The 24,207-nt window shown below is 47.6% G+C and overlaps 1 protein-coding gene across 1 annotated transcript in view; it reads right to left on the reverse strand.

Moving 5' to 3' along the window:
- Positions 1-446: 446 nt before the first annotated feature.
- The window catches only part of LOC125745495 (probable phospholipid-transporting ATPase IIA), a 48,844-nt gene continuing 25,083 nt past the window's right edge, over positions 447-24,207 (reverse strand). The window contains exons 15-28 of the mRNA XM_049018420.1: positions 19,434-19,595; positions 18,483-18,575; positions 17,802-17,885; positions 16,553-16,723; positions 16,347-16,445; positions 15,387-15,476; positions 15,106-15,250; positions 13,554-13,618; positions 12,071-12,226; positions 11,330-11,394; positions 9,644-9,752; positions 7,217-7,274; positions 5,397-5,600; positions 447-2,879 (exon numbers count right to left, since the gene is read on the reverse strand). Of these exons, the coding sequence (XP_048874377.1) occupies positions 2,743-2,879; positions 5,397-5,600; positions 7,217-7,274; positions 9,644-9,752; positions 11,330-11,394; positions 12,071-12,226; positions 13,554-13,618; positions 15,106-15,250; positions 15,387-15,476; positions 16,347-16,445; positions 16,553-16,723; positions 17,802-17,885; positions 18,483-18,575; positions 19,434-19,595 (1,638 nt within the window). The 3' untranslated portion in view covers positions 447-2,742. The remainder of the gene's footprint in view (positions 2,880-5,396; positions 5,601-7,216; positions 7,275-9,643; positions 9,753-11,329; positions 11,395-12,070; positions 12,227-13,553; positions 13,619-15,105; positions 15,251-15,386; positions 15,477-16,346; positions 16,446-16,552; positions 16,724-17,801; positions 17,886-18,482; positions 18,576-19,433; positions 19,596-24,207) is intronic.

The raw sequence follows: 24,207 nt of genomic DNA on the forward strand, positions 1-24,207 counted from the left end.
ATTTTGAAAGGGACCTTTCAGACTCTTGAGAAGCCCCCACCTCCGTTGTCATGCACACCTTAAGAAGCCGCTGTTTGTTTGCTCTCGGGGCAGGTAAACGGTTGGTTTTTACGCCCCCTCCCCCCGGCGTCGGCTGTCACCACGCCTCCAAATGGAAGAAAAAAAACTGGCTCTTCGTTAATAGCGTGTTTTGTGTGTTTGGGAGCCAATCCAGGGGTTGTCAAAGCTGAACACGGCAAGCACTACACCCCACTCGGTCTAGACACTTCACCTTGCCCGTAGTCCCTCTGTTAATGCACTTTATTTACATTGCCTGTAATAATAATACATTAAACAGCACTACCGTTTCGATCGTCATATAGTACTCTCTATTTCTCATACTTTGGAAAATAAAAAGTCAGTTCCATTGCGCTGATAAATTTAAAAAAACAGACAATCACAACGAGTAAGAAATAACAGAAAATGTTTTATTTCCACCGACATTAATAAGCACAATCATCCCTTTTTGTTCTTACTTGATGTGCAATTACGGACATAAGAGTAATAAATAAAAAGTCCATTTGTTATTTACATTTGATCACGACACACTGAAATACAAAACTGGCAAAAAATAAAAAATAAAAAAAAATAAATGCAACGTGACGGTGGGGGAATGCCCCGTACTCTTCCCATTCACGAACACTTCGACGAACTACACTGCATCCCAAAGCTCACGTTTTACGACACCAGGAGACCGCAAATTTACACCACCTGCTCTAGTGGGAACATACGAGCACATAGCAAAAGCAGATCTGACCCACAGAGCGTCTCCAGTGCTGCTGGATTCGGCTGACTGACAGACGTTTGCAGCACTTATCTGATTGATATTGACACGTTCCCCAAGACAGGAGAACACTTTTGGCACCCAGCATCACTATGCTTCACCAGTCTGTGACATTATCTTAAACGGCATCCTTTACAGGTCCTTCATGTCTTAGATAATTTTGCAGAACAGGGCAAAAGGACACATACATCACATAGTATTTTCGAACCATATTATTCAAACCTGCAGATGAAAGAGTCTAGCAAACTGAGGATTTGAGTGTTCATCCACTCAAACTTGTTTACCTGACAGTGCTGAATGAAAAATCTGAGATTAGCCCCGCCCCCTTTGCTTTCTGCCATGCACTTGGCTCCTCGCAGTCTGTTTTCCATGCAGGCAAGGGTTACATTCTGCAGGTATTCACTATAAAAGGTGCTATTCTAAAACAACGCGCCCTGCAGAATTCCTGGGGGTGGGCTGCAGGGTGTTTTACGCCACAGTCACGGTCGGGGAGGTGTGTGGCGGGATAATTGCAGCCGATGACCATACGGCTTAGTCACGCTGGCGTCACGGGTGACCGCGAGACACAGACACAGCACACGCAACTCTGCGGCTGTGTAGCACACGTCGGGGGTGGAGGGGGGGGGATTTAGCTGGCGTGGCAGTGGCACACGCGAATAGTAACTTGTTTGCGGTTCTGGGTAGACAAGGCCTTCCAGATGCGCGAAAGGCCTCCCTGAGCCTGCTGACCGGTTTAGTCGGTCCGGCAGCGTGAGTCATACTCCGACCAGCTGCTGAGATACACACTTCCGTCTCAAAAAGCTGCATCATGCACCAAAAACACAGCGTACCCAGTTAACAGCTCCACTTGCCCAGCTCATCAGAAGCCTTCTGCAGCCCAATGGCACATAATAATTCTGCATTAATTCCCCTGGCAAAATAGTTCCACATATGATACCTAAGATTTAACCTCCTATGTTTGAAGAAGAAGAAAAAAAAAAAACGGCACTTTCATAAAAATGTTAAAAACATCTCATAGCAATATGTTAATTCCAGTTTTCACCTGTGGCTATATTAGGCCTAATGTTGGCAAACTTGTATATTTCCCCTTTTGTTCCTTTTTAAAGCACACAATGTTCAGTGTGCATAAATTATGCGGCGCCTAGAGACCTGTGCACCGGTAAATAAAGTTGCAGAAACATTCCCTGGATGTTTGTTAAACGTCCCTAGAGCCTCCTAAATCTCTCCCACCCTGGACAGCCCAGTCTGCAAGGCGGCAGCGTAAACAGCTCCTCCGCACTGCAGAAAGGACTAAAAAGTGCAAAAAAAATGAGAACGCAACATTGCCAGATGATTTCCAGGTAAACAGCATGCTTAGGATGTCGCCATGGTGTCAGGGAAACTCGCCACGCGCTTCAGTCACGGCTTCCTAATGATGCTGTGTTTGAAAAGTTTGGCGTTTCTTCTCTTGGCATATACAGCTATCCTGGGCTACATGGGCAGAAGCAGTTCGCCGATCAAACCCAGTCAAACTCCATTCATCTGGCTTCAAAAAATGGCACAAAAGAATTTGGGGATCGGAACTGATAACCGTACCATGACTTCCCAATAATTTTGCTATCTCCTCCACAACAATTAAAACAAAAATAATAGAGGTGGACAGTTTAGGTCCAGAAAGTAAAATTTAGACCAAGATTTTGTTTCAACCAATCAGTTGAATACGCCGCGACTGACTCTTTATACTCAACAGGTTGGCTGAAACAAAAGCTTGGTCTGGATTTTCATGTTCTGTACCTGATCTTTCCACGAACACGTACGAGCACGATAGCCTCACCAAAACCAGTGCCGAGACTGCAATCTGCCTCGATACAGGGTGAACCTCTGGATGGAGGGGCGGCAGGGGGTCACGTTTCGGGAGGGGGTTGCGGGACGGCGCCGGCCTACGAGGTCAGCTTGGAGTAGCTGGGGGGGGAGAATCTCCGGCGGAGGTACTTCAGGATGTAGAGGGGCAGGCAGCTCACCAAGGTGATGGCGGTGACCTTCCAGACGAACGACAGCGTCGCGATGAAGTAGACGTCTGGAACGGGGACACAGACGCAGACGGCGGGTGAGACTGTGTGGGGGCGGTCTTAACCGCGTGGGTTAATGGAGCGCTTCGGATGAACCATTTTGGACTCGTCTTCTATATGACAATTGGAAGCCAGAGTGGTCAGGATGTTCCATGGAGGAGGACCAAGCAATGAAAGGATCTGAGGCGTCACCTTAAAACTGACGTTAAAATCTATGATACACTTGATATATGTTTTAAGAAGAAATAACACATTTTGAAGATGGTCATAGTTTGACAGGTACGTTGGCAGGCCTTTGCTAAGGTGACGTACAGCATAGCCAGTTTAAGCCTCACTTCTGTGTCCCAGAAGAGTGATCTGCATGGAAACAAGATCTGAAGGACGCTTCAGCCCGGGTCGACCGTGACTGCTGAGCCGAGCCCAGTCTCAGTACAGTCTGAGTGGCGAGTTGACAAAAATCCTACAATCACACCTGAGACCATTTCAGATGGTCGGCTTGATTAGGGGACGTCATAGTTCAGGTGGGCGCAGTGAGATGGAAAATAAGCACAGTGGTACCACCGCATGGACCCGGCACGCACAGACAGCAGATTATCACAAGTGCACCAGTACCCACTGGAGGGGTGGGGGGGGGTATCCAGAAATAACATTCAGGCCCAAAATAACACGCAGGAAAACTGCGTCTGGAAATCCATGGAGTCGGCCTGTGTGTCAGACGGCCCCACAAAGCCATAATCACTGAGTGCCCTTTGCTTACATGTGGCCTTTTAAGGGGGCACTCCTGACCCAGTAACGCACGATCCGTCTGACCGGCCGTCGGAACTAAACCATTCCCACCAAAGGGGGAAGTGGCTTTAAATGTACATGTAAGACAGGAAAAATAAGGAACTAATGGGCAGCAAAGAAAACTGTACACATGAAAACATCCCAACTGCAAAAATAAAAGAGGGTCTACTGCTACTAATGATTTAAGGAAAATTTTACACTCCTGTCAGATTATACCATTTCAAAAAAAATTAAAAAAATCAGACCACATAAAAATGCCATAAATGTTCAATTTAGTGAATAAATGATTACAATACTCTAGTAAATTTAGTGACAACAGGTTATATTTATAACAAGTTCGAGTTATAAGTTTAAATGAAGGTTGCTTGTTTTGTGGTAAATGGGATGGCAAATTAGATGCCATTTGCGTTATTTACAAAGATAAATTAGAAGTAAATTTAAATTGCTGTTACTTTGATTTATCTTTAGCATCAGCATATGTGGGTCTTGTGGACTGACGTGGCATGATCCTGGCCATCTGAAGGAACAGCCGAAAGAACAGTGGGTCGTAAAGCTACTTCTGAATCTGCCGCGAATTTTACACCTATATAGGAATCGGCTTTCTGGGTGCTTTGACCGCCTTTAACTTTGTGCAGAATGATTTAATATTGGGAAAAGTCCCCATTTGAGCAGTGCATTACGGATTATGTGTGATACTTTCATTAACAGTCCGTACACTATCACTGTTTATTGTACTATTACTGTCTATTGGTGTGTACATATCTTTATAGTGTCTAAATATGTATATGGTGGCACTATATGCCTGCATTTCCCTTTGGGATCAACAACAAAAAAATCAATCAATGAATCCATCCATCCATTCATCCATCCATAAATCTCTCTCCTAGCTACACAGCATGGGACACTATGTCCTCATGGATGGTTTCTGTGGAAGACAAACACCACAAGCATCCTGCCTCCAGAATTTGCTCCTCTGGCCTGAATTTACATCAAAAAAATGCCACAGAGCCGTCTCTGGGAGCAGGCCGTGCGTGCTGACTGCGCCGCTCCACAATGGGGGCTTTCTCCAGGGCCAGGGTTCGGGGGGAGGTGCCAGTGTGGAGAAATAACTTCATCTTTTGAGAAGGCCATGGACACCGGCTGACTCACGGGGCGGGTTGGGAGCAGGAGCGCGGGCGGATCTCCCGCGCCGAGCCGTCAAAAGGATCCGCTCACAGCCATGGTGATGGATTCGGTAAAATATCTCGCTTATGTTTTGGGTTGGAGGGGGCAAACACCAACATGTTTAACCTTGTTGGCAGGAGGGGCTGCCGAAGCGGGCATTCTAGGGCATGGAAACGGTCAATAAGAGGTCTGTTGAGTTTAAAGGCCCCATGAATGGCCAGAGACAATCTGATGGAAGGGACGCACTGGACGGAGTGTTACACTCTCCTGTGACAAACACGGAGACCTTGGCCATCCACGAAGACCATTATGGGGGAAAGTCAGTGGCAGCCTGTGGAATTTCCTCTCCGGCAGAGCGGGCCGGGAGTGCTGTGGTCGCGTGGGGCCTTCCGAACAGCCGCGCATTCCGGAGGACATGCTCGGTGTCATTAAAGCGAACGCCGGCGGACATCAGATCCCACATGGCATGTTCCGGAACGCGGGGGATCAGCCAGCCAGGATGTACGCACAGACAGACACTGGCGGCTGACCCGGGAGGGGGGGGATGGGGGGGGGGGGGGGGTCACAGGACTCACCGATGAACTCGTGCAGGAAGACGAGCGAGGCGACGTAGCAGGCCAGGCTGAGCAGCTCGGCCACAATCATGAGCCAGTGCCACGTCTGCACCGTCAGCGCCACCATGAGGAGCTCGGTGAGGATGAGCGACGTGAAGGAGATCGCCACGATGTGCACAAACTCCGACTCGAAGAGGAGCAGGGCCCCGTACATGATGATGCTTCCTGGTAGGGGGGGAGTGCAGCAATGTCAGAGCTCCTGGCCCCGTAGCCGACCCCACCCTCCCAGCACAATTCCACAGCACTAAGGCCAGTCAAAGCCACACTGGGGTCTGTACACTTTAGGCAAAATCAATAGAATTGACATCGTTTTGGCTAAACGACGTGGCATGAGCTTTAATCAGTGTTTTTTGATGCTTCACCTCTGTAGGGTCCCTGAGGCAAACTTATTCATTTATTTTGATCCCACCCACTGTCCACGATTGGCTGACATAAATGTGACACCAGTGGATTGGTCAGCAGGGCTAATTATGCAGTTACTGACATGCTTTGCACCACACTCCCCTTTAAATAGTTTAAGTTAACATGTATATTCATGTTTTTATGTCAGTTGTGAATGTCATAGGCGTGTAATATTTGCAGTGTTCCGTTAGCATGTAACCATGACTGTCGTGTCATTTGCTTGCTTTCACATCTGTGCTGCTGCTAGTATTTAATCAAACTGGATGTCACTGAAGAGAGAAATCTCCGTTTTGAACAAGCTATCATCCGATTTATTACAATGACTCACGTACTCGCCACAACCCGTTTATTTGCGCTCCCTATGCAAGTTTGCTGCGTGGATAACGTCTATCCCCTTCGGGGCTGTTGTGTGACAGAGCGGATAATGCGGCAGCATCGTAAGAATGCGACAGATTGTTCGGACGTCATTTGAAGTATACGGCCACCTTACGGGCTCCAGTCACATGTCTGACATTAGTCCTGTGACATTAGCGGCTGGTCGACACTCTTTCTAGTCCTTGCTGATGGAAAATTCAGAAGCAACCCCCCCACACACACGTACATAATTCTGGGTTTTTCCATAACCTCCCCCCACCAGTGTTTTTATGACCCCAGACATGGGATGTAAAATATGCTTCCGGCTGTTTGGTTGCCGAAAGGCGGAAATCGCGCAGGTGTACGGCTGTCTGTCCCTCAGGGATGATTGTGCGGCTAAATTTAAGACTCGACGATCAAAATGAAAAGTAAAATCAAATTCCGGCAGGCTTGGTTACATGCACCCGTGAGGACCAGGTCTGACCCCTCTTGGCTCCAGAACCGGATTCATCAATGGCACTGTGGTGATGGGGGTTTGGGGGGGTGGCACCAAACAAAAAATGCTCTGATTCTTCTGGTTACATCCTGACATTATACCAAGAACAGCAAAAACACCTCAGGATATTCCATGTTTTCGGCCACAGAAACATGGAAAAACCCCAGCAACTATGGTGCTGATTAAGGGAATGTGAAAGGGGGGGGGGCAGCATGGTGTTTGGCTCCTGGAGGCAAGTGGTTCAGACACATTTTTCAAGGCAGATGCCAACCCATGAAGAACGTGCCGGTAAAGTTGAACCCAGGCCTGCAGTTACTGGTGGGGGTGGAGCTATAGTCTCCTAAAGGCCCCTCCCTCTCTCGAACCCACAGACTTCCCAGCCCTCGTCCAACCCAGAGCTGGTGCATTAATTACTAAGGCTGCATTAAATTTTGCTTAAAATGTACCTCAAGAGGGGACAATATAACTGCACAACAGGTCACAAGAGAGTTTTCGTTAAAATGTAGATTTTCATTAAAATCACACTTACCTTGATAAATACTTATCAACACCCATATAAGGAACGTCTTGAAGGAAAGTGGACGACCCTGAATAAACAGACAGCGTTTTAATTGATGTGGACAATAAATACCAACATCTACACTTTCAGACACGATTGTTACCTGACATCACTGCTGATAATCCTGCTGCTTCTCTTCATGGAGGACAAATGTTTTTAATGCCTCAGAGGATACATTAAATCCACTGAATCTAGCAGATTAGCCCTGCTATCAAGAGACACTTTGCATTTAACCAGCTGGGATCCTGTAACTCTTCCCAACATCACCCCTATTTACTTATATTGACTATTTATTTGCTTATTTCATTCTATATTCCATCACACGCTGCTTCTGAAGGTAGGTAGACAGTCTAGAATGAAAAAAAATGTGTGTAGAATTTCATGTACACGTCGTACATACTTGTAAATTGTCTTGAATGGTCTTGCATATTGTTTTGTTATACTGGGGCATAGCCATAAAGAAAAAAAATCCTGGTATTTATGGTAACATACTTGGCCAATAAGAGGCTTTTTGATTATGATAATTGGCTAAAATTCGTCCATCCATCCATCTATTTTCCAAACCGCTTATCCTACTGGGTCGCGGAGGGTCCGGAGCCTATCCCGGGAGCAATGGGCACGAGGCAGGGAACAACCCAGGATGGGGGGCCAGTCCGTCACAGGGCACACTCACACACCATTCACTCACACATGCACACCTATGGGCAATTTAGTTACTCCAATTAGCCTCAGCATGTTTTTGGACAGTGGGGGGAAACCGGAGTGGCTAAAATTCAGAAATTTCTAATTGAAACACAGAAAAACACACTGTATTCACATGTTTATGGGGACTCTCCATGCATTTCTATGGGCATAGCCCAAATCCTGACTATGATAACCCTAACCCTAATCCTAACCCTAACCCTAACCCTAATCCCTACCCATCCCTAACCTTAACCATAAGTAACCAAACATACAAAAATACAGGACCAGAACAATGTCCCCACAAGGTCAAAAGTAACCCTTTTTTATCACATTGTGAGGACCAGATTTCCTGTCAAAGTACACAAACACAATGTATAATTACAAAGATGTGTGTGTGCGCACACACACGAGCGCAGTCTTGACATGTGCACACGCAGACACACACACGAGCGCAGTCTTGACATGTGCACACGCAGACACACACACGAGCGCAGTCTTCACGTATGCACACGCAGACACACACACGAGCGCAGTCTTCACGTATGCACATGCAGACACACACACACGAGTGCAGTCTTCACATATGCACACGCAGACACACACACGAGCGCAGTCTTCACGTATGCACACGCAGACACACACACGTGCGCAGTCTTCACGTATGCACACGCAGACACACACACGAGCGCATATACACACCCGAACACAGACACACATACGTGATTTGGAAAAAATATCAGAAGCAATAAATTCATTTATAAAGAGCAGAACCTTTACAACAGCTTCAGTCCTTCTCAGAGCTGGACAGTCCTTCAAGGAGAAAAACCTCCCGTTCTTTCATGGATGAATGGCGTGGAAAAAGGGTGAAGAATGACTCAGAGCATATTACTTTTTCCTCCGCTGCTCCGGGGTCCAGGTTAAGCGTCTCTGCATGTTGGTCTTGGATTCCTACGCTTTCCAAGCTGTGGTCCTGCCAAATCCAGCTTGCCGGAGCTCGCAAACGTACGGTTTTGGTCAAGATCGGGTCATAGTGCTGTTGATTAGGTTCTGCGGGCGTCTTTGAGGTCATTTTAGCATTTAGCATTTATTATTTGCCTGCTACCCTTTTAAGTGTCTGTCAGTCAGCTGCTGCCAGCGTTCAAAATTAAGTAATTTTGTCCTTTTCTGACTAATGCACCTGCGATTTGGGCACAGACTGTTTGGCCTCTTTGAAACTCTTAGTTGCCTAATGTCACTTTAAAAGCTCACATATCAAAGAGCTTGTTGTCAGGCCTCTTCACAGTGGATACAGTGGATACTGATAATTGGCATTTAGTTTAATATGACTCACCTTTGTAGCTGCATTTGTAATTGAGACCGAGGTACTTCAATGCTGAAGTCCTTTTCATGCATCATTTACATTATTTTGTATTTCTTTCTCAACTGCATATATCCAGTATATGTGTGTCTGGGTCTCGAAGGAGAGCAGGATGGGGAATGTGAAACCAGAAAGAGTTCTAGATGTACCTGAACTTATACATGTGCAAACTGCAAAATAAAGTATCATTGGTTTTTAAAAAACGTCCCCACGGCTGAAAAGTCCAGATTTAACCACATTGTGGGGACATTCGGTCCCTACAATATGGTAAGTATAAATTTTCTCTTTCATCCTCTCGCTCTCTCTTACACACACACACACACACACACAGACACAGACACACACACACACGTCACCTTCAGAAGGTCCTTATAGAGCTCAGGGTAGAGCATGGCCACTTCTGACTTCACATCTTTGTCCAAGACCAGCGAGAAGACAGGGAACATGGTGTAGAGGGTGGAGTAGCTGTAACACACAGAACCTCATTAAAGTCCAGACCAGCCCCATAGCGTGGTAACTTAACGGCCACATGTTTCACGTTAGTCCACATGCGATGAACAACTGTCCAGCAGATGTTTCTAAACAGATGTGACATGCCCATTCACTGCAGTTCCACTAGGAGGATCACTCGCTTTTTGGGTAACTCTTAATTTTCTCCCCTACACCTTAAAACAAAGCAAGAAAACCCAACATATCATGCTTTAAAAAGTGTACTTGCTGATGCCTGTCATTGCTTTTATTAAACATTTCTGCAATGTCCTTTTAAATTGCATGTTAAGAGATTTCCTGACTGAGCAGATTGTACAATCGAGCAACGATTTGGAACCATCTTCAAGGTTCAATCTGGGATTTTTTTTTAAAGATGCAAGCAGAAAGCCAACTCCTCATTTATGTGGAACAGCAGGAACTGAAATCAGACCTCTCCCACAGTACACTGTCATCATAAACGTGAAAGTATTGAAATTATAACATTACAAAAAAACTGTCATTGAGATCTAAAAAAGACCAAATGTCTTGCTGTGGCTGTAATTATAGGACATATTGTGGCCATTTCACCCTCAGAACATACACTCGTCTACCCCTCGACCATGTTAGTTATATTAGCTGTGTAGAGACACAGGAATGGATTCTGGTGAGTAAAATTATATGTGCTTGAAATTAAAAGCGGATATCATTGTGACCCTGTAGCATGATGGATGGAGGATTGATAGATCAAATATATCCAGACATATAGTGTGTCCCCTTTGATGGACCGGAATACCGAGGCGAGTCTGTCCCCTATCATGGACAAGTATCCGGAGCCGAGTGTGTCCTCTATGATGGACAGGCATCCCGAGCTCAGTCTGTCCCCTATGATGGACAAGTATCCCGAGCCGAGTGTGTCCTCTATGATGGACAGGCATCCCGAGCTCAGTGTGTCCCCTATGATGGACAAGTATCCTGAGCCGAGTGTGTCCTCTATGATGGACAGGCATCCCGAGCTCAGTGTGTCCCCTATGATGGACCGGCATCCCAAGCTGAGTGTGTCCTCTATGATGGACAGGCATCCCGTGCTGAGTGTGTCCCCTATGATGGACCGGCATCCCGAGCTGAGTGTGTCCTCTATGATGGACAGGCATCCCAAGCTCAGTGTGTCCCCTATGATGGACCGGCATCCCGAGCTGAGTCTGTCCCCTATGATGGCCTGCAATCCCATCCAGTGTGTTCCCCGCCCCTGTACTTCCTGCGACAGGCTCCAGGCTCACTGCGATCCTGTACTGGAAAAGCCATTACGGGTGGATGGATGGATTGATGGATGGATGGATGGATGGATATATATAACTAATGATTTCATGCAACTTTGACTTTTGATCTTTCAAAGACACTGCAGTGTGCTGCTTTTAAAGCGTTTCGGGATCTTTCAGTGAAATGGGCCGTTTCAGTGCAATTTCTGTGTACAGCCCCCGAGGGCCAGCAATCGTCATTCAAAAAGAATGCGACAGGAAGCCATGGCTCTTCGCATGCTCATGGCATTAGTCAGCACCGGCGCTGCCGCTGCTCACCCGATGATGAGGAATCCCTGGTAGAGGGGCACTGAAGCAAAGTAGAAGACGGAGGAGAACACAGCCTGGGAAAGAGAGAAGGTGATGGTTAGTGGGCGTGGCTGTGATTCAGCCTCCAGTAGAGGGCGTAGTCGTTAAGGAAGCTGATTCTGCCTTGAGTGTCTATGGGTGTGAGCAGCTTTGAATACTGGTTAGAAATAATAGAAAGGCATCTTCTAAGCAACAGAACAGGAGATGTAAACATAAGAAGAGTCACCATCTTAAAACCTACTGTCCAGGGGCGTTATTCAGGGGCAGGGCTACAGGGGCACTAGCCCCAGCTGAAAGCTGATTGGTCCGCTAAGTGCACCTTTTCTGTCAGTCACCAATTCAAAACATATCATTGGCTAAAAATATGGTTAGAATTACAGCTCTTTTTATGCTACCCTACCTTACAATTCCTTTAAAAATCCTAAAATCCTAAAAATCACCCCTGATGCCGTTATACAGAGGTATCTAACAGATAAGGACGAGTGCAGCCACGCTTGCATAAAGGACAGATGATGGGTCCTAATCGATTCTGCATGAAGCACAAGGCGGGCACCCGAGCTCCCGCCAGGACCCGAGAGCACTTCCAGACAGGAGCCGCAACGCGAGCCAGCGGGCGGAAGGGAGCAGAACCAGTAATCGCCAGCCAACCGACATGGTGGGGGGAGCCGGCGGGGCCGGCTGTGCTGAGTCACCCGGCCTTCCTCCACGTACCTGCATGGTGCTGATGCACAGGCTCCTGTGGATGACAAACTGACTGAGTGCGGCCGAACGCTTGTAGCTGTTCCTGCCGTGGACCATGAGCAGGCGGCCCAAATGCTTGAACTGAGTCACGGAGAAGTCGGCGGCCAGCGACGCTTGCTTCCCCTCCTGTGACCAACAAAAAAAACAACAAAAACCAAAACAGAGATCTCAGACAGGCTGACGGCCTATTTCTGTTGCGAGAATAGACTAACGACTCAGACTCAAATGGCTCGTCTATAAAAAGGCAGCCCGACGTTCTGTGGGCGAAAGCCAGCGAAGGCTGGAAGCCTTCAGACGTCTCGTTGGCTCTCAGAGAAAATCGATTCCCATCTCTCTCGTGGCCCCGTCGCTATCGGGGATTAGTCAGTGGATTTTTCCCACTCGCATAAGCTTTACATCTTCATCCTCGGGACTCGATGTTCTCGCCCTAATTACATTTGTCATGCAACATCTGTCTGCAATGCCTCATGCTTTCAGACAATGCTGTGATCTGGGCATCACACGTTAAACAGGCCACAACCACGCAACCACCTCCTTCACAGACGGGAGAAAACCAGTCCGGGGAAGCGAGTTCCTCCAGTCAAGTCTCAGAATCCATTGAATTCCACCTTTCGGCTTAAAAGTCGCAGGAAGAGCGTACATATGAACAGCGTCACCATGTCAAGATGATTGAAACGTTTCAATGTAGCTACTGACAGGACAAAGGCGCTCAGCGCTGGGGTAATTAAATGGAATCTTTGAATCAGATGGTGCTCCCTCACGTCAGTCCCCCGTTAACCTGAATCGGGGCTTCAAACAAACAACCTTCTGAAATAACCACAGCATGGCTGATATCCAAGCTATCGGGGATTAGTCAGTGGATTTTTCCCACTCGCATAAGCTTCACATCTTCATCCTCGGGATAAGCTAGTCTCTAAACATTGAATAAAACGGTATAGTCATTACGAATCCTTACTGGACACTCTTTGTAGTTCTTGCAGAGCAATTTTTGAATGAAGTTAATTCTGATCAGTTTAAAGATCTCAGCACAGCAGCAGATTTTCCACAGAATGGCTGAAAGTTTCTCTCTCTGTGTTATAAACGGTTAGGAATTCAGCGCTCGGCGTAGTTGTGGACCCACAGTACGTGCCATGTGTACACTCACTCCTACCATCTGCTCATTTTCTGTAACCGCTTAAGCGGCATGAGATCAGGGAGTATATCCCAGGAAACAGGGGGTGTGAGGTGGGGAACACCCTGGATGGGGTGCGAGTCCATCACAGGGGGCCCGAAGGCACACACTATGGGTGATTCAGAGATGCCATTTTGCCATAAGATGCAGGGAGAAGTACAAGCACACACACGCGCTCAGGGGAGTTGGGATTCAAACTGCCCCCCCCAACCAATCACTGTCAATCAGCACCTACTGTGACAGGCGGCAGGCTCAGGACAGGCCCACAGGCCCAGCACGTACCTTTCCCTCCACGCCCACACCGCAGTCCGCCACCTGGATCATGCTGACATCATTTCCTCCATCCCCTATTGGAGCATTACAGCACTTGGTTAGTTACTTTACTGTGTCACAATCCGGACCCAAGGTCCTGCCTGCAACTCAAAACGCAAATGTCGGCTTAGTAGGGAGTACTTCAGGTGTGCGGCTCTGCCTTTTAGGATCTTGTCTCTGTGACTGGTCATTGGTTCGAATCCTGTGACTGTCAGAGTGATGTCACTGTTGGGCCCTTGAGTAAGACCCTTAACCCCATTTGCTCTAAGAAAACTGTCTGACCCTGCTCTTTGATCCTCACTTGTGTGTCGTTTCAGACAAAAGCATCTGCTAAATAAGTAAATACAAGAGTCCTGTGCAAGTTTGATTGTTTTCTAGAAACCATAAAATATTAAACAATAAGTAATCCTAGGAGTGACCTATCCAGGTGCTTGGCCCCCCAGAGCTTGCTGATTTTATTAGGAATTCATCATTTAACGCTTGAGCTGATGACCAAATTCTCCCTATGATTTGCTCCCTCGGATATTACCCACCCCTCGCAACAATAATTATTTGATCACGGGTCACTGCATTGGGTCTAATCCATACACAGCCTTGGAAAGAAGCGGTCCTTTGAATAATGAATTACGTCTAATGAAGTGAAACACTGCTCAGAACTGCCCCGAACAAACGGGGCAGCTTAAGCTGAGTCACACGTAACCATGGCAGCCTAAGAACCACGAACTGTGGTAATCCGACGAGGAGCTCAGCAGCTCGCCAGCAACCTCAGAGCACAAACCCAGTCCTGCACAAGACCTCGAGATTTATAGCAGCCAAATGATCGAACTTCCGTTTCCCCTTCAGTGTGCATGGCAAGTCTCCCATTTATCAGGCCAGGATATCATGGCTGATCCCCCCCCCCCCGCCCCCCCACCCAAAGACAGGGATCCAGCAAGAGGCGCACCGCACGTCATCAGAAAAAGGGTCATCGTCATGGCAATCAAGCTCTCTCCCCCCCCCTCTATCTATCATCTACATGTGAAAGTCTTCTCTTATTTGTCTTCTTTAAACTTTGAGTAAAGTTTCAATTCAATCAAACACATGTATATAGTTCAGGCTGCCACAGGACACACACACACACACACACACACGCACACACACACACACACACACGGTACCAGTGAAAGATTTGGACACACCTACCCATAGAAAACTTTATTTGTACTATTTTCTACATTTTAGAATAATCATAAAGACATCAACAGTATAAAGTAACATATACGGAATTATGAAGCTATAAACTTAAAAAATGCATTTGTCAGTGGGTGGTAGCTCTGTGACTTGGGACTCAAAACGTGTGTCCAAACCTTTGACTGCTACTGTGTATATTATTTCATTCTCCATTGTCTTGCCTTCTTTGCCTTCTTTTTATTCTGCACAGCCTCAGCCTGATCTGTTTGTCACGCCGTTCTGTCTGTGGGCCGCGGTTTGTAGCACGCCTGTCTAACAGCCCTGGGGAGGCCGTTGCTGACTGCTGGCTTACCAACAGCGCAGGTCAGCTTGCCCGTGCGCTCCTGCAGCAGCCGGACGATCTGCGCCTTTTGGGTGGGGGCACAGCGGCAGCACACCACTGCCGGGCACTGGCACGCCAGCTCCATGAACTCGTACTCATAAAACTTCAGACAGACCTGCAAGTGAAAGGGGGGGGTAAATGTGACAGTGGGAGGCACCGCGCCGAGCGGGCCGACCACATCACAGCCGCTGGGGGTGTGTGACCCCGCTATCAGCGAGCATGTCACCATGTCCCCTCCGGGGGAGTCTCACCTCTAACGAGTCCCCAGAAATCACCAGAGCACAGTCATGCTTCCTCCTGAATGCGTTAAGTTCCAGGTGGGCTTCCCCCCGCGTGGTCACCTGGGGGGGGGGGACAGGAGGGCAGCCGTTAGGGGCGAGAGGCGGGGAAACCATGGTCGGAGGGGGGGCACCGAGCTCTGCGTCCAAACTGTCACTCCAGCACGATACGACGAGATAACGTTGAGGACGGCTGCTGGCACTGGGCGATGGGGAAAAAAAACGGTGAGAGGATTCTCAGCTGGGAGGAAATGATATTATCGGCCGTGTGGAGGATGTACTGCTGGGGTCTCTGTAGCAGCTGAGGGGGGGGGAGGTGTCACCCCCCCCCCCTCCTCCAGCTGCTTAGGCCCAACCTGCACCCACGCGGGAAAAGGAGCACAGGTTTCATCTGGTGCCAGCCATTGTTTGTCCCCTCCCAGGACCCACGCGGCCTTAACCTTCCAAGGCCGCCTGCCCTGACCCAACGCCCACCCGGCGCAGTGCACAAGGCATCCGCAGTGGAAGTCCAGTAAGGATCTGGGAAGGCAATTAGGAAGTGAGAGTTCCCCCCCCATGGCCCCTCCAGTACGTACAAAGCCAGGGCAGTTATCTTTAGTAGCCTGGAGGGGGGGGGGCAGTGAGAAGTAGGACGTGTGGAACAATGACGCTCCCACTCCCACAGGAAATGCCTGGGGGAATGAATTTCATACTTTCTCTGCAGTGGCCATTCTGGGGGGGGGGGGGGGGGGCTCGCTGAACTCTTTTCAGGGCCCTGAGAAAAATGTGATGAACCTAGTTATCATTTGTGTCCTCCTTCATGCTGATGGACAGGTTGATCAGATGGAGGCATCCTGGTGGGGGGGCCCTAAGCAGCCATTTCATTCGCTCATGCCTGGGACCGGCCTTGCAGTAAGTGGTGGGTGGGGGGGGTGAGGGGGGGTGTACACTCACAGGTCTGAAGACATGGATGTCCTGGTTCCGCGTCACCAGATGCGCATTCTTGGCCGTGCAGGTAGCCGTCTCCAGCTTGTCTCCGGTCAGCATCCAGACCTCGAAGGGAAAGAGGCAGTGACGTCATGGCAACAGTGTCCCAGCAGACCGACACCGCCGAGCCGACCGTGAACTGAAACGTAGTGCTCCCTAATGACGGTGCCCACCTTGATGCCGGCGTTGCGCAAGATCTCCAACGTGGGCCGAACGTCGGCCTGCAGCTGGTCCTCCACGCCCGTCAGGCACAGAAGCTCCATCTCCATCTCGAGGCTCTCAATCACCGTGGCAACCTTCAGGGAGCGGTCGTGAACACTCAGCTTGGCCTGGAGGTAGCGGGCCTGTGAAAAAAAGAGCAGAAAATGAAATGGAGCAAAGGCGCACTGTCAGGCTTTCCACAACAAGTGATGCTGCTCAAGGAGTCGTTAATCCGTCCAGGCAGCGTTCAGGGCATTAGTCAAGCAGCGCCTTTGTGGGGATCTGTCCAGTGCAGCCGGCCAACAGCGCCCCTAGCTGACAGCAGAGGGAACCGCCCACTGTCGAGGCTACCGACTTTAACTTGAATAACTGCAGCTTTCCGGTAACTAACATCAAATTATCTCTTTGAAAGTCTTATTGGAAAAGCTAGAATTGAAGTCAAGGGGACACAGCTGGACTGATGAGGTATAATGGGGCACCCAGGGGTCTCTGGATCAGGAAAGGGGGCGAATGACATCCAGCAAGGGTGACACGTGTATCTGAAGTGCCACGGACGATTGATCGAAGTCCTCGGAATGACCGACCCCGGCGACGGGCAATGAGGCCAAAAAATCGAAGCTGGGATCAGGCCAAAACAATCTGGGTGAGTCACGTAGGAACACTCTGTGGTGACTCACCGCGTGACTCACCACCGCCCACCGCCCCCGTGCGATCACAGGCGCGGGACACAGAGGCACACATGCGGATGGCCACTAAAGGGGCTGGGGTCAATCAGGGGATAGGCTGGGGCCAGTGCCACCCAAAAATATACAGAGCAACTGGGGATGACGCAGGCAGATGGTACCAAACCGCCTGGAGGCCACATTCCCTGTCCCTAGAGGGCAATTATTCAGTTCAAGAGGGCACTTCTCTTTTGGATGTTGAGCAAGGTCATAAGCCACCTGCAGGGGGAGCCACTGCTTGGAAGCCACGGTGGTCATGTAGTTTTGTTGCCAAGCTGGATTTTACACACCAAGTGAGTCCACTAAAATCACAATCAAACACAGAATATGGCCCAGGAACGCCGTCCTTCCCCAGCCACCAGAACATCTCTGACGATTCAGCAACAGAAAATATCAGCCTGACAGAATGCAAGTAAGAATCTTCAGACCTTTCAGATCTGGAGAGGACTTGTCCTGTTTTCCATACCATGTGATTCACACTGATACCCCACCGACTCACCTCAAAATCCTGATACTGCTCCTCTGTTAAAGACTTCTTGGCCACCACCAGGACCCTCAAACCTTCTCGGGCCATATTCCCACACTGAAACATGACAGGAGCACATCCCCAAATTGTGATCAGTCAGGAAAATTAAGATCAACACAAGGTCATGACCCAACACAGCACACAGCTTTCAAATGCCTTGTTTTAGTCTTTCCCAATGTCATAACAATTCCAAAAAGAATAGTACAGCGATCTTTTATTGGTAGTTTTCTCACATGCCATCTTTGCTGTTCATGAGTGTGCCCTGAAGCAATTGGAGTCCAGGGCCCTGCACATTGGCCCAACAGTGATGATTACTCTGCAATGGGATTTAAACCCACAACCATCTGAGCACAGGCACATATCACTAATCTGTCAAGCTCCACATTGCCCACAAACCTTAACAGCACTAAAAACAATGACCTATAATTAAAGTATAACCTGTACTTCTTAAAGGTGACTATCCATACATATTAGTGAGCAGATATTATATGTGAACATATCTAGTGATTTCATGAGCCCCTAGTGCCTTTTAAGCAAAATTTAAAAACCTAACACAGTTTGTTTCATAAATTTAAACCACGCCTCCTCAGACACGGCATCTCCCAGTGGCCTAACGCACGGGAAAGTCTGACTGCCTTTAAAATGAGCCGATACCTCTTCCTCCAGCCAATCGTTGTACTGGACGATTCCCGCCATCACCACGTCGGCGCCCTTCATGTAGAAGGTGATCTCTCCTGTAGACTCATCCTGTGAGAAATGGAAAGACATTGTTTGGGAATACTACACCACAGGGTCTTTGGGGGGGGGGGGGGGACATTTGTCAAAACATTTTCTAGTTATAAATATGATATCAACAAAAGGGACATCTTCAAAAGTCCTTCAGAACTCTGACAGATACAGAAAAAGGAGATTATATTTTTAGAACATTGATTATTATTTTTTTAATTATTCAGACATATCCAAAGATGGCTGGTTTGTAAACCTGCAGGGAAATACACCCCCGACTGCATGCTTTGGGAGCGCACGGGGGAATTCCAAAACACCCGAGGGGATTTCCTCAGGGAAGCCGAAACTCAAACTACCGACCTCCGCGAGTGGAGAGATAGCGGCCCTCCTATACGACGGCCAACCATAACAGCGGGTCACCGGATTACAGGCTGTTAGTCATTTCCTCACAGCGGGGGTCACTACTAGGTTACACCTTTCCCAGATAACTGCGACTCGGGTTCGATCGAGCAGGTACACACCAAAGGATTCTCTACTATTTCCTTCCAACGACGTCGAGTAAGTAAATCTTTCAATATCATCGCTTCCTCTGTGCCAAGAATTTAAATGGATTGGGAGAGAGAAAGGGGACTGATTCACACTCGCTGGGTCAAAGGAAATGAACAAAGACCTCAAGCTGGGTTTCCATCTGCTGTTACAATATAAACTTGGATAAGTGGGTAAGTTCAAAATAACTATTATCTCACTGAAATGCTACCAAAAAAGAAAAATGAGATACATTTTTCATAAACCGATTATTAAGCAGCTCTAATCCAGGACAAGCCCAGCTACATAGTAGCAGAGCAGCTATGAGCCCACATCACTGTGCACATCACTTACTCTCACTATGATGCCCATTCGTTTGCTCTCATAGGTGAAAGGGAAAATTTGCAGGATAGTGAAGTTCAGGATCTGTCCACTAGGAGTCCTCAGCTGCATGGAGGACTGGTCCCTGCCGACCAAAGTGAGCCCCACACTCTCTGTCCACTGCACCAGTGACACCTACAGGCAGAAGATGGACAGGATTATTTTGGTGAGAAAGTCATTATGCATTTGAGATGCTGGGAGGTTTGAGGAGACAGATTAGTAAAGAAAATTATCTGGTAAACACGTTCATATGAACCTTGAATGTAATCTTAATACGCTCAAGTACAAACTGATCAGTGTTTATGCTTAGATATTCCTCCATCCTCTTAACAGTTTATCCAGTACAGCAGTGTTTCTCAATCCAGTCCTCTGGTACCCCCAGTCAGCCCACATTTCTGCTCCCTCCCAGCTCGCAGTATAGCTGAACTGAACAATCAAGAACCCCTAGAGGGAGGGAGAAAAATTGTGGATTGTCAGGGGGTCCCCAAAGTCTAGATTGAGAAACACTGCAGTTCTGGATCACAGTGAGCCTTGAACTTATCCCAGGAAATCACACCGATTCCAATAACTGCATAACTGGTAAAGGAGGGTGTCTGGGTATAGCCTCAGACATGAGAGATGTCTGGGTATAGCCTCAGACATGAGAGCGTTACCACACACAGAACATGCTTTCACAGCACCACCTTCATGGCAGCAATCAGGCCGGTTGGTAAGGACATTCAGGATGGAGAGATGTACCCCTCACTCCCACCCTAATGTCACAGCCAAACTGGACTCAGACTTTCAAATCACCATATTTATCTAACGCTCAAGCACCTCCTTTATCTTTCTATTTATATTTTTAATTTCATAGTAAAAACCTGAATGCAGGTTTCTATATGTCATGCTTGTTTATGTCTTGTTTGGTTTTTTCAAATCTTTTTTTTAAATCTTAAATCCAAAGTTTTTTTTAATTGTATTTGTGGCAAATACAGCCTCAGTTCAGATCAGTTCAATTAATCAATTCAATTCAATTCAATTCAATTCAATTCAATTCAATTCAAGTCAAGTCAAGTCAATGATGGTGAAGGTACCTGGAAGAAAACATGTGAACTCCACACATCTACAGTGAGTGGAGAACAATTGAACTCCAAACTCTGGATGTCTGAGAACAACTAAACCCCCATGTAACCCCACACTGGAATATAAACACAATTCTTCATCTATGCTATTAGGAAGAGCATTAATGACTACAGCAAAACATGGCTCATTTAACAGGCACACCAATGAAAATGCGTAACTCCCCAAAAGAAACAAAACACACTCCAATGAGTGGCCCAGGCCAGTGAGTCACTTGTCAGCACGCCCATGTGAGTCCTTAATGAGGTCTCCTTCATCTGTCTGATGAAGTGGGGTGTTTTTTTCTACCTCCGTCTGGCAGTTTGCTTGCAAGTCAGAGATAGGTGTGACCTGTGTACTCAGGGAATGCCAACACACTTAAGTAAACATGACTCACGTTTACAACTGGATCTTTCCAGTGCGTGTGTGGAACAGACTGGGTATATTATGGAAGCTAAGCTAATGCCATAGAAATAGAACAGAATACATGACAGTGATACTTCACACCAATTCCCATAACTGCATAACTGGTACACTGTCTTTTTGGCTACCCCATGTTGCTCTCCATAGCTTAGAAGTGGTTCAATGTCCCTGGAGCTGAGGGCTAAGGGCCTTGCTCAGGAACCCAACAACAGCATCAGTCTGGCAGCCCAGGTATTCCAACCAGTGACTTTCTTATCACATCAACAGCATCCTAACTTTCTAATAATCCTAACTTTTCCTAAAGTTCTAATAATCTGTTTTTGGTAAATAGATATACTGAGTGGTCCGTACCATGCCCAAGCACGTTTGATCTCCAAAGTCAAGTTCACTTGACTAGTGTGATCACTCCTTATGGTGCATAAACACATTTCAAAAGGTAGATCCAGGCACAGTTCATTCAGACTCGGAGCACAACTAGCGTGAACACTAACTGCACCTAAACATGGAACACAGACATGATGTCCATGATACACAAATCAGACCCGGAAGGAACAGATTGGGTAGGCTGTACAGATTGGGTAGGCTGTACAGATTGGGTAGGCTGTACAGATTGGGTAGCACCAAACATGATGGCAAAGGGATGACTTTGGTCTGTAGCAGAGATGCAGTGTTTGCCTGAAATTTGGGCTGATGAGAGTATCCAGGAACAACTGGATGCCACAGATAAAAACTCTGAGATACTGGGTAAGATACAGGATTATCTTACTGTATATGTGCAGCATGGTTAAATGAAAATCGCAGTCTCGCGTACTCGAAAAATCTATGAGGGCCGTGTGTCATCATGCCCAAAACGACTCCAAATAAGGCACAAAATAAGAACATTAATCACAAACTCCCTTGTGCTGTGTGATTGTGCTTTTCTTCCTATTCTTTCTTCGACAAAAAAAGTCACACGGTGATGACGAAAGCGTGTTCAGGCCAGGATTGTTAAGTGCAATGTGTGGCCAGACTAGCAGTGGAAGGGGGAGGGCAAACAGTCGTGCTCAGGCACGGTACACTAGACAACCAGGCCTAGTATCAGTGCGCCCTGTGCAGAGTTTTCACCTCCTCGCCAAAGTGAGACGTCGCGTGCAGATGAGAACACTAAATACTTCTGGGTGTGACCTGAGGTAACCTCAAAGCCTGCCTGCACTGATCATCGTGGGTATTATTTGCTGTAATCAAGGTCTGGGGAGAGCTACAGAACTGTTTTGAGTGCGAGCCAAATATGAGAGACCCTGACTATTAAAGACTGACAGGCGATTACTTTCATACTGGCCAGTAAGTTACAGATAAGAAGGCAGGAGATGATTTCTTCTTGATTTCTCGGGCAGATTTAAGGCCAACTGTCTGACTCCCCAGCCTGTGAGAGCTGGGGGAGGATCTTTTCGGTCCCACATACTCGGCCAAACTGCCAGCCTTGGTGACCTGGCCCCATTCGAATGGATCCACAGTCACTCCCAGGCTGTCAGAACAATGTTAAAGACCAGAGGCCGGACATGATCTCAGGCCAAGTTCCCCTGCTGGTTAGAGGCGCTGGCCCTAGCTGAAAGCTGATTGGCCCCTGGAGTGCCCCCTCCCCTGTCACTCACAGAATCAAATCGTATCATTGACTAACAATAGGGTTGATCTTTCTCTATGAATTAAGTCCAAAAGAAAATCCTAGAACTGCTCCTGAGTGAGCCTACGTTGGCTGGGGGTCAGGCTGGGGAGGGGGCAGCATCCAATGATGGGCACCTTCTCGTGGCGCCCCCAACAGGTGGGCCTCAGAAACGGAGGTGGGCTGTCCGTTAGTGCCCACACAGGATGCGACTGTGCCCTTCCGAACGGCCTTGTGGCTAAACAGTCCTATCCTGCGATCCCACAGTAGGCCTCACGTCTCACCAAACGGGGGCAGGGAAAGGTGGCTTTACCCCCCCGCCGGCAGATGTACCAGGCCACTCTTATCTGCGTCTGCCAACAGCTGCTCCGCTCTCAACCACGGAAAACGTGCTTTCTCACTCGGCTCTTTTTCTTTTCAATTTGCCAGTTACATTTCTTCTACACGATGGTTATATTCTTCCTTCATACTTCTGTTCATCTAAGAGCAAATTTCAGTCTATTTTTTGATGTTTTAATTGAGACAGTCAGCGTATAGCCACATCATATGCTACAGTGTCGGGAACTAAAATTCAGTCACTCCTCTTGCAAATCCAACAAAGAACTTTCGTAAAATTCCCAAAACTCAATAAATCCACAGAATTACTCAAAAAGGTATCCCGTGAGAGTTTTAGAAATACACTCGTCAATGATTTTGAACCACTGACTGCATTTTGATTGGCGACACTTCAGACAGATGTTTAGCTATGAACGAGCACCGCACAGCAACACCCTACAAGAAAAAGGTCTGCCCCCTAAACAAACTTCCTGATGAAGTTACCCTCAGGTCGGGGGAAGATCCAACGATCCTGGAAAGGCCTTGTCCAGAAAACAAGATTCACGGGTCATATCCCAGAACCAGTCATACCCCACTTGTGCTGGGAACCATGTGATTCATTTTCTGCCCTTTTGGCAAATAAACAGCCTCCTGTATTAAAACTGGCATTTATAGACCTATTACTGAATGGTCCGGCACGGTTTGAATCACAGAGTTAACTGTAAGAGAGGACGCAGTAGGGGTACGGTCTGCATTCATTGTGAGGCGACAACGTAACCTATGTGAGAACGTATCTGTCCAAAGCCTCTTGCAGTTTAACTAACTATGCAATTTATTTAACAAATTATGTTACCAGAGCAATGTACACGGTGTTAGATTTTGGTGGGCATCTCCTACAGTGGGGGGTTCTCAACCTACTGATGTCAACATAACGATATGAATACATGGACTGTGCATGTTTGTATGTGTGTGTGTGTGTGTGTGTGTGTGTGTGTGTGTGTGTGGAAGCTACCGGACGATGCCGTTTACAGGCAAAGATGTGGAAACTATAGCGCGGCCCATGATGTCCTGTCAGTTCAGCAGCAGGTACGGGCTTTCCACTTCCTGTTTATGAAATCACACACACACACACAGAAGCTGAGGTGATAACCGCTTCTCACAGCAGGGAAACGCAACCCCTTTGAAAGTCCACCTGCATGTACACATGCACATAACACACTTTACTCATGAGTCTCTCTACCAAAAGTTACGCACTTTACTCATAAGTCCACC

This window comes from Brienomyrus brachyistius, chromosome 6, assembly GCF_023856365.1.
Source record: "Brienomyrus brachyistius isolate T26 chromosome 6, BBRACH_0.4, whole genome shotgun sequence".
NCBI classification, from domain to species: Eukaryota; Metazoa; Chordata; class Actinopteri; order Osteoglossiformes; family Mormyridae; genus Brienomyrus; species Brienomyrus brachyistius.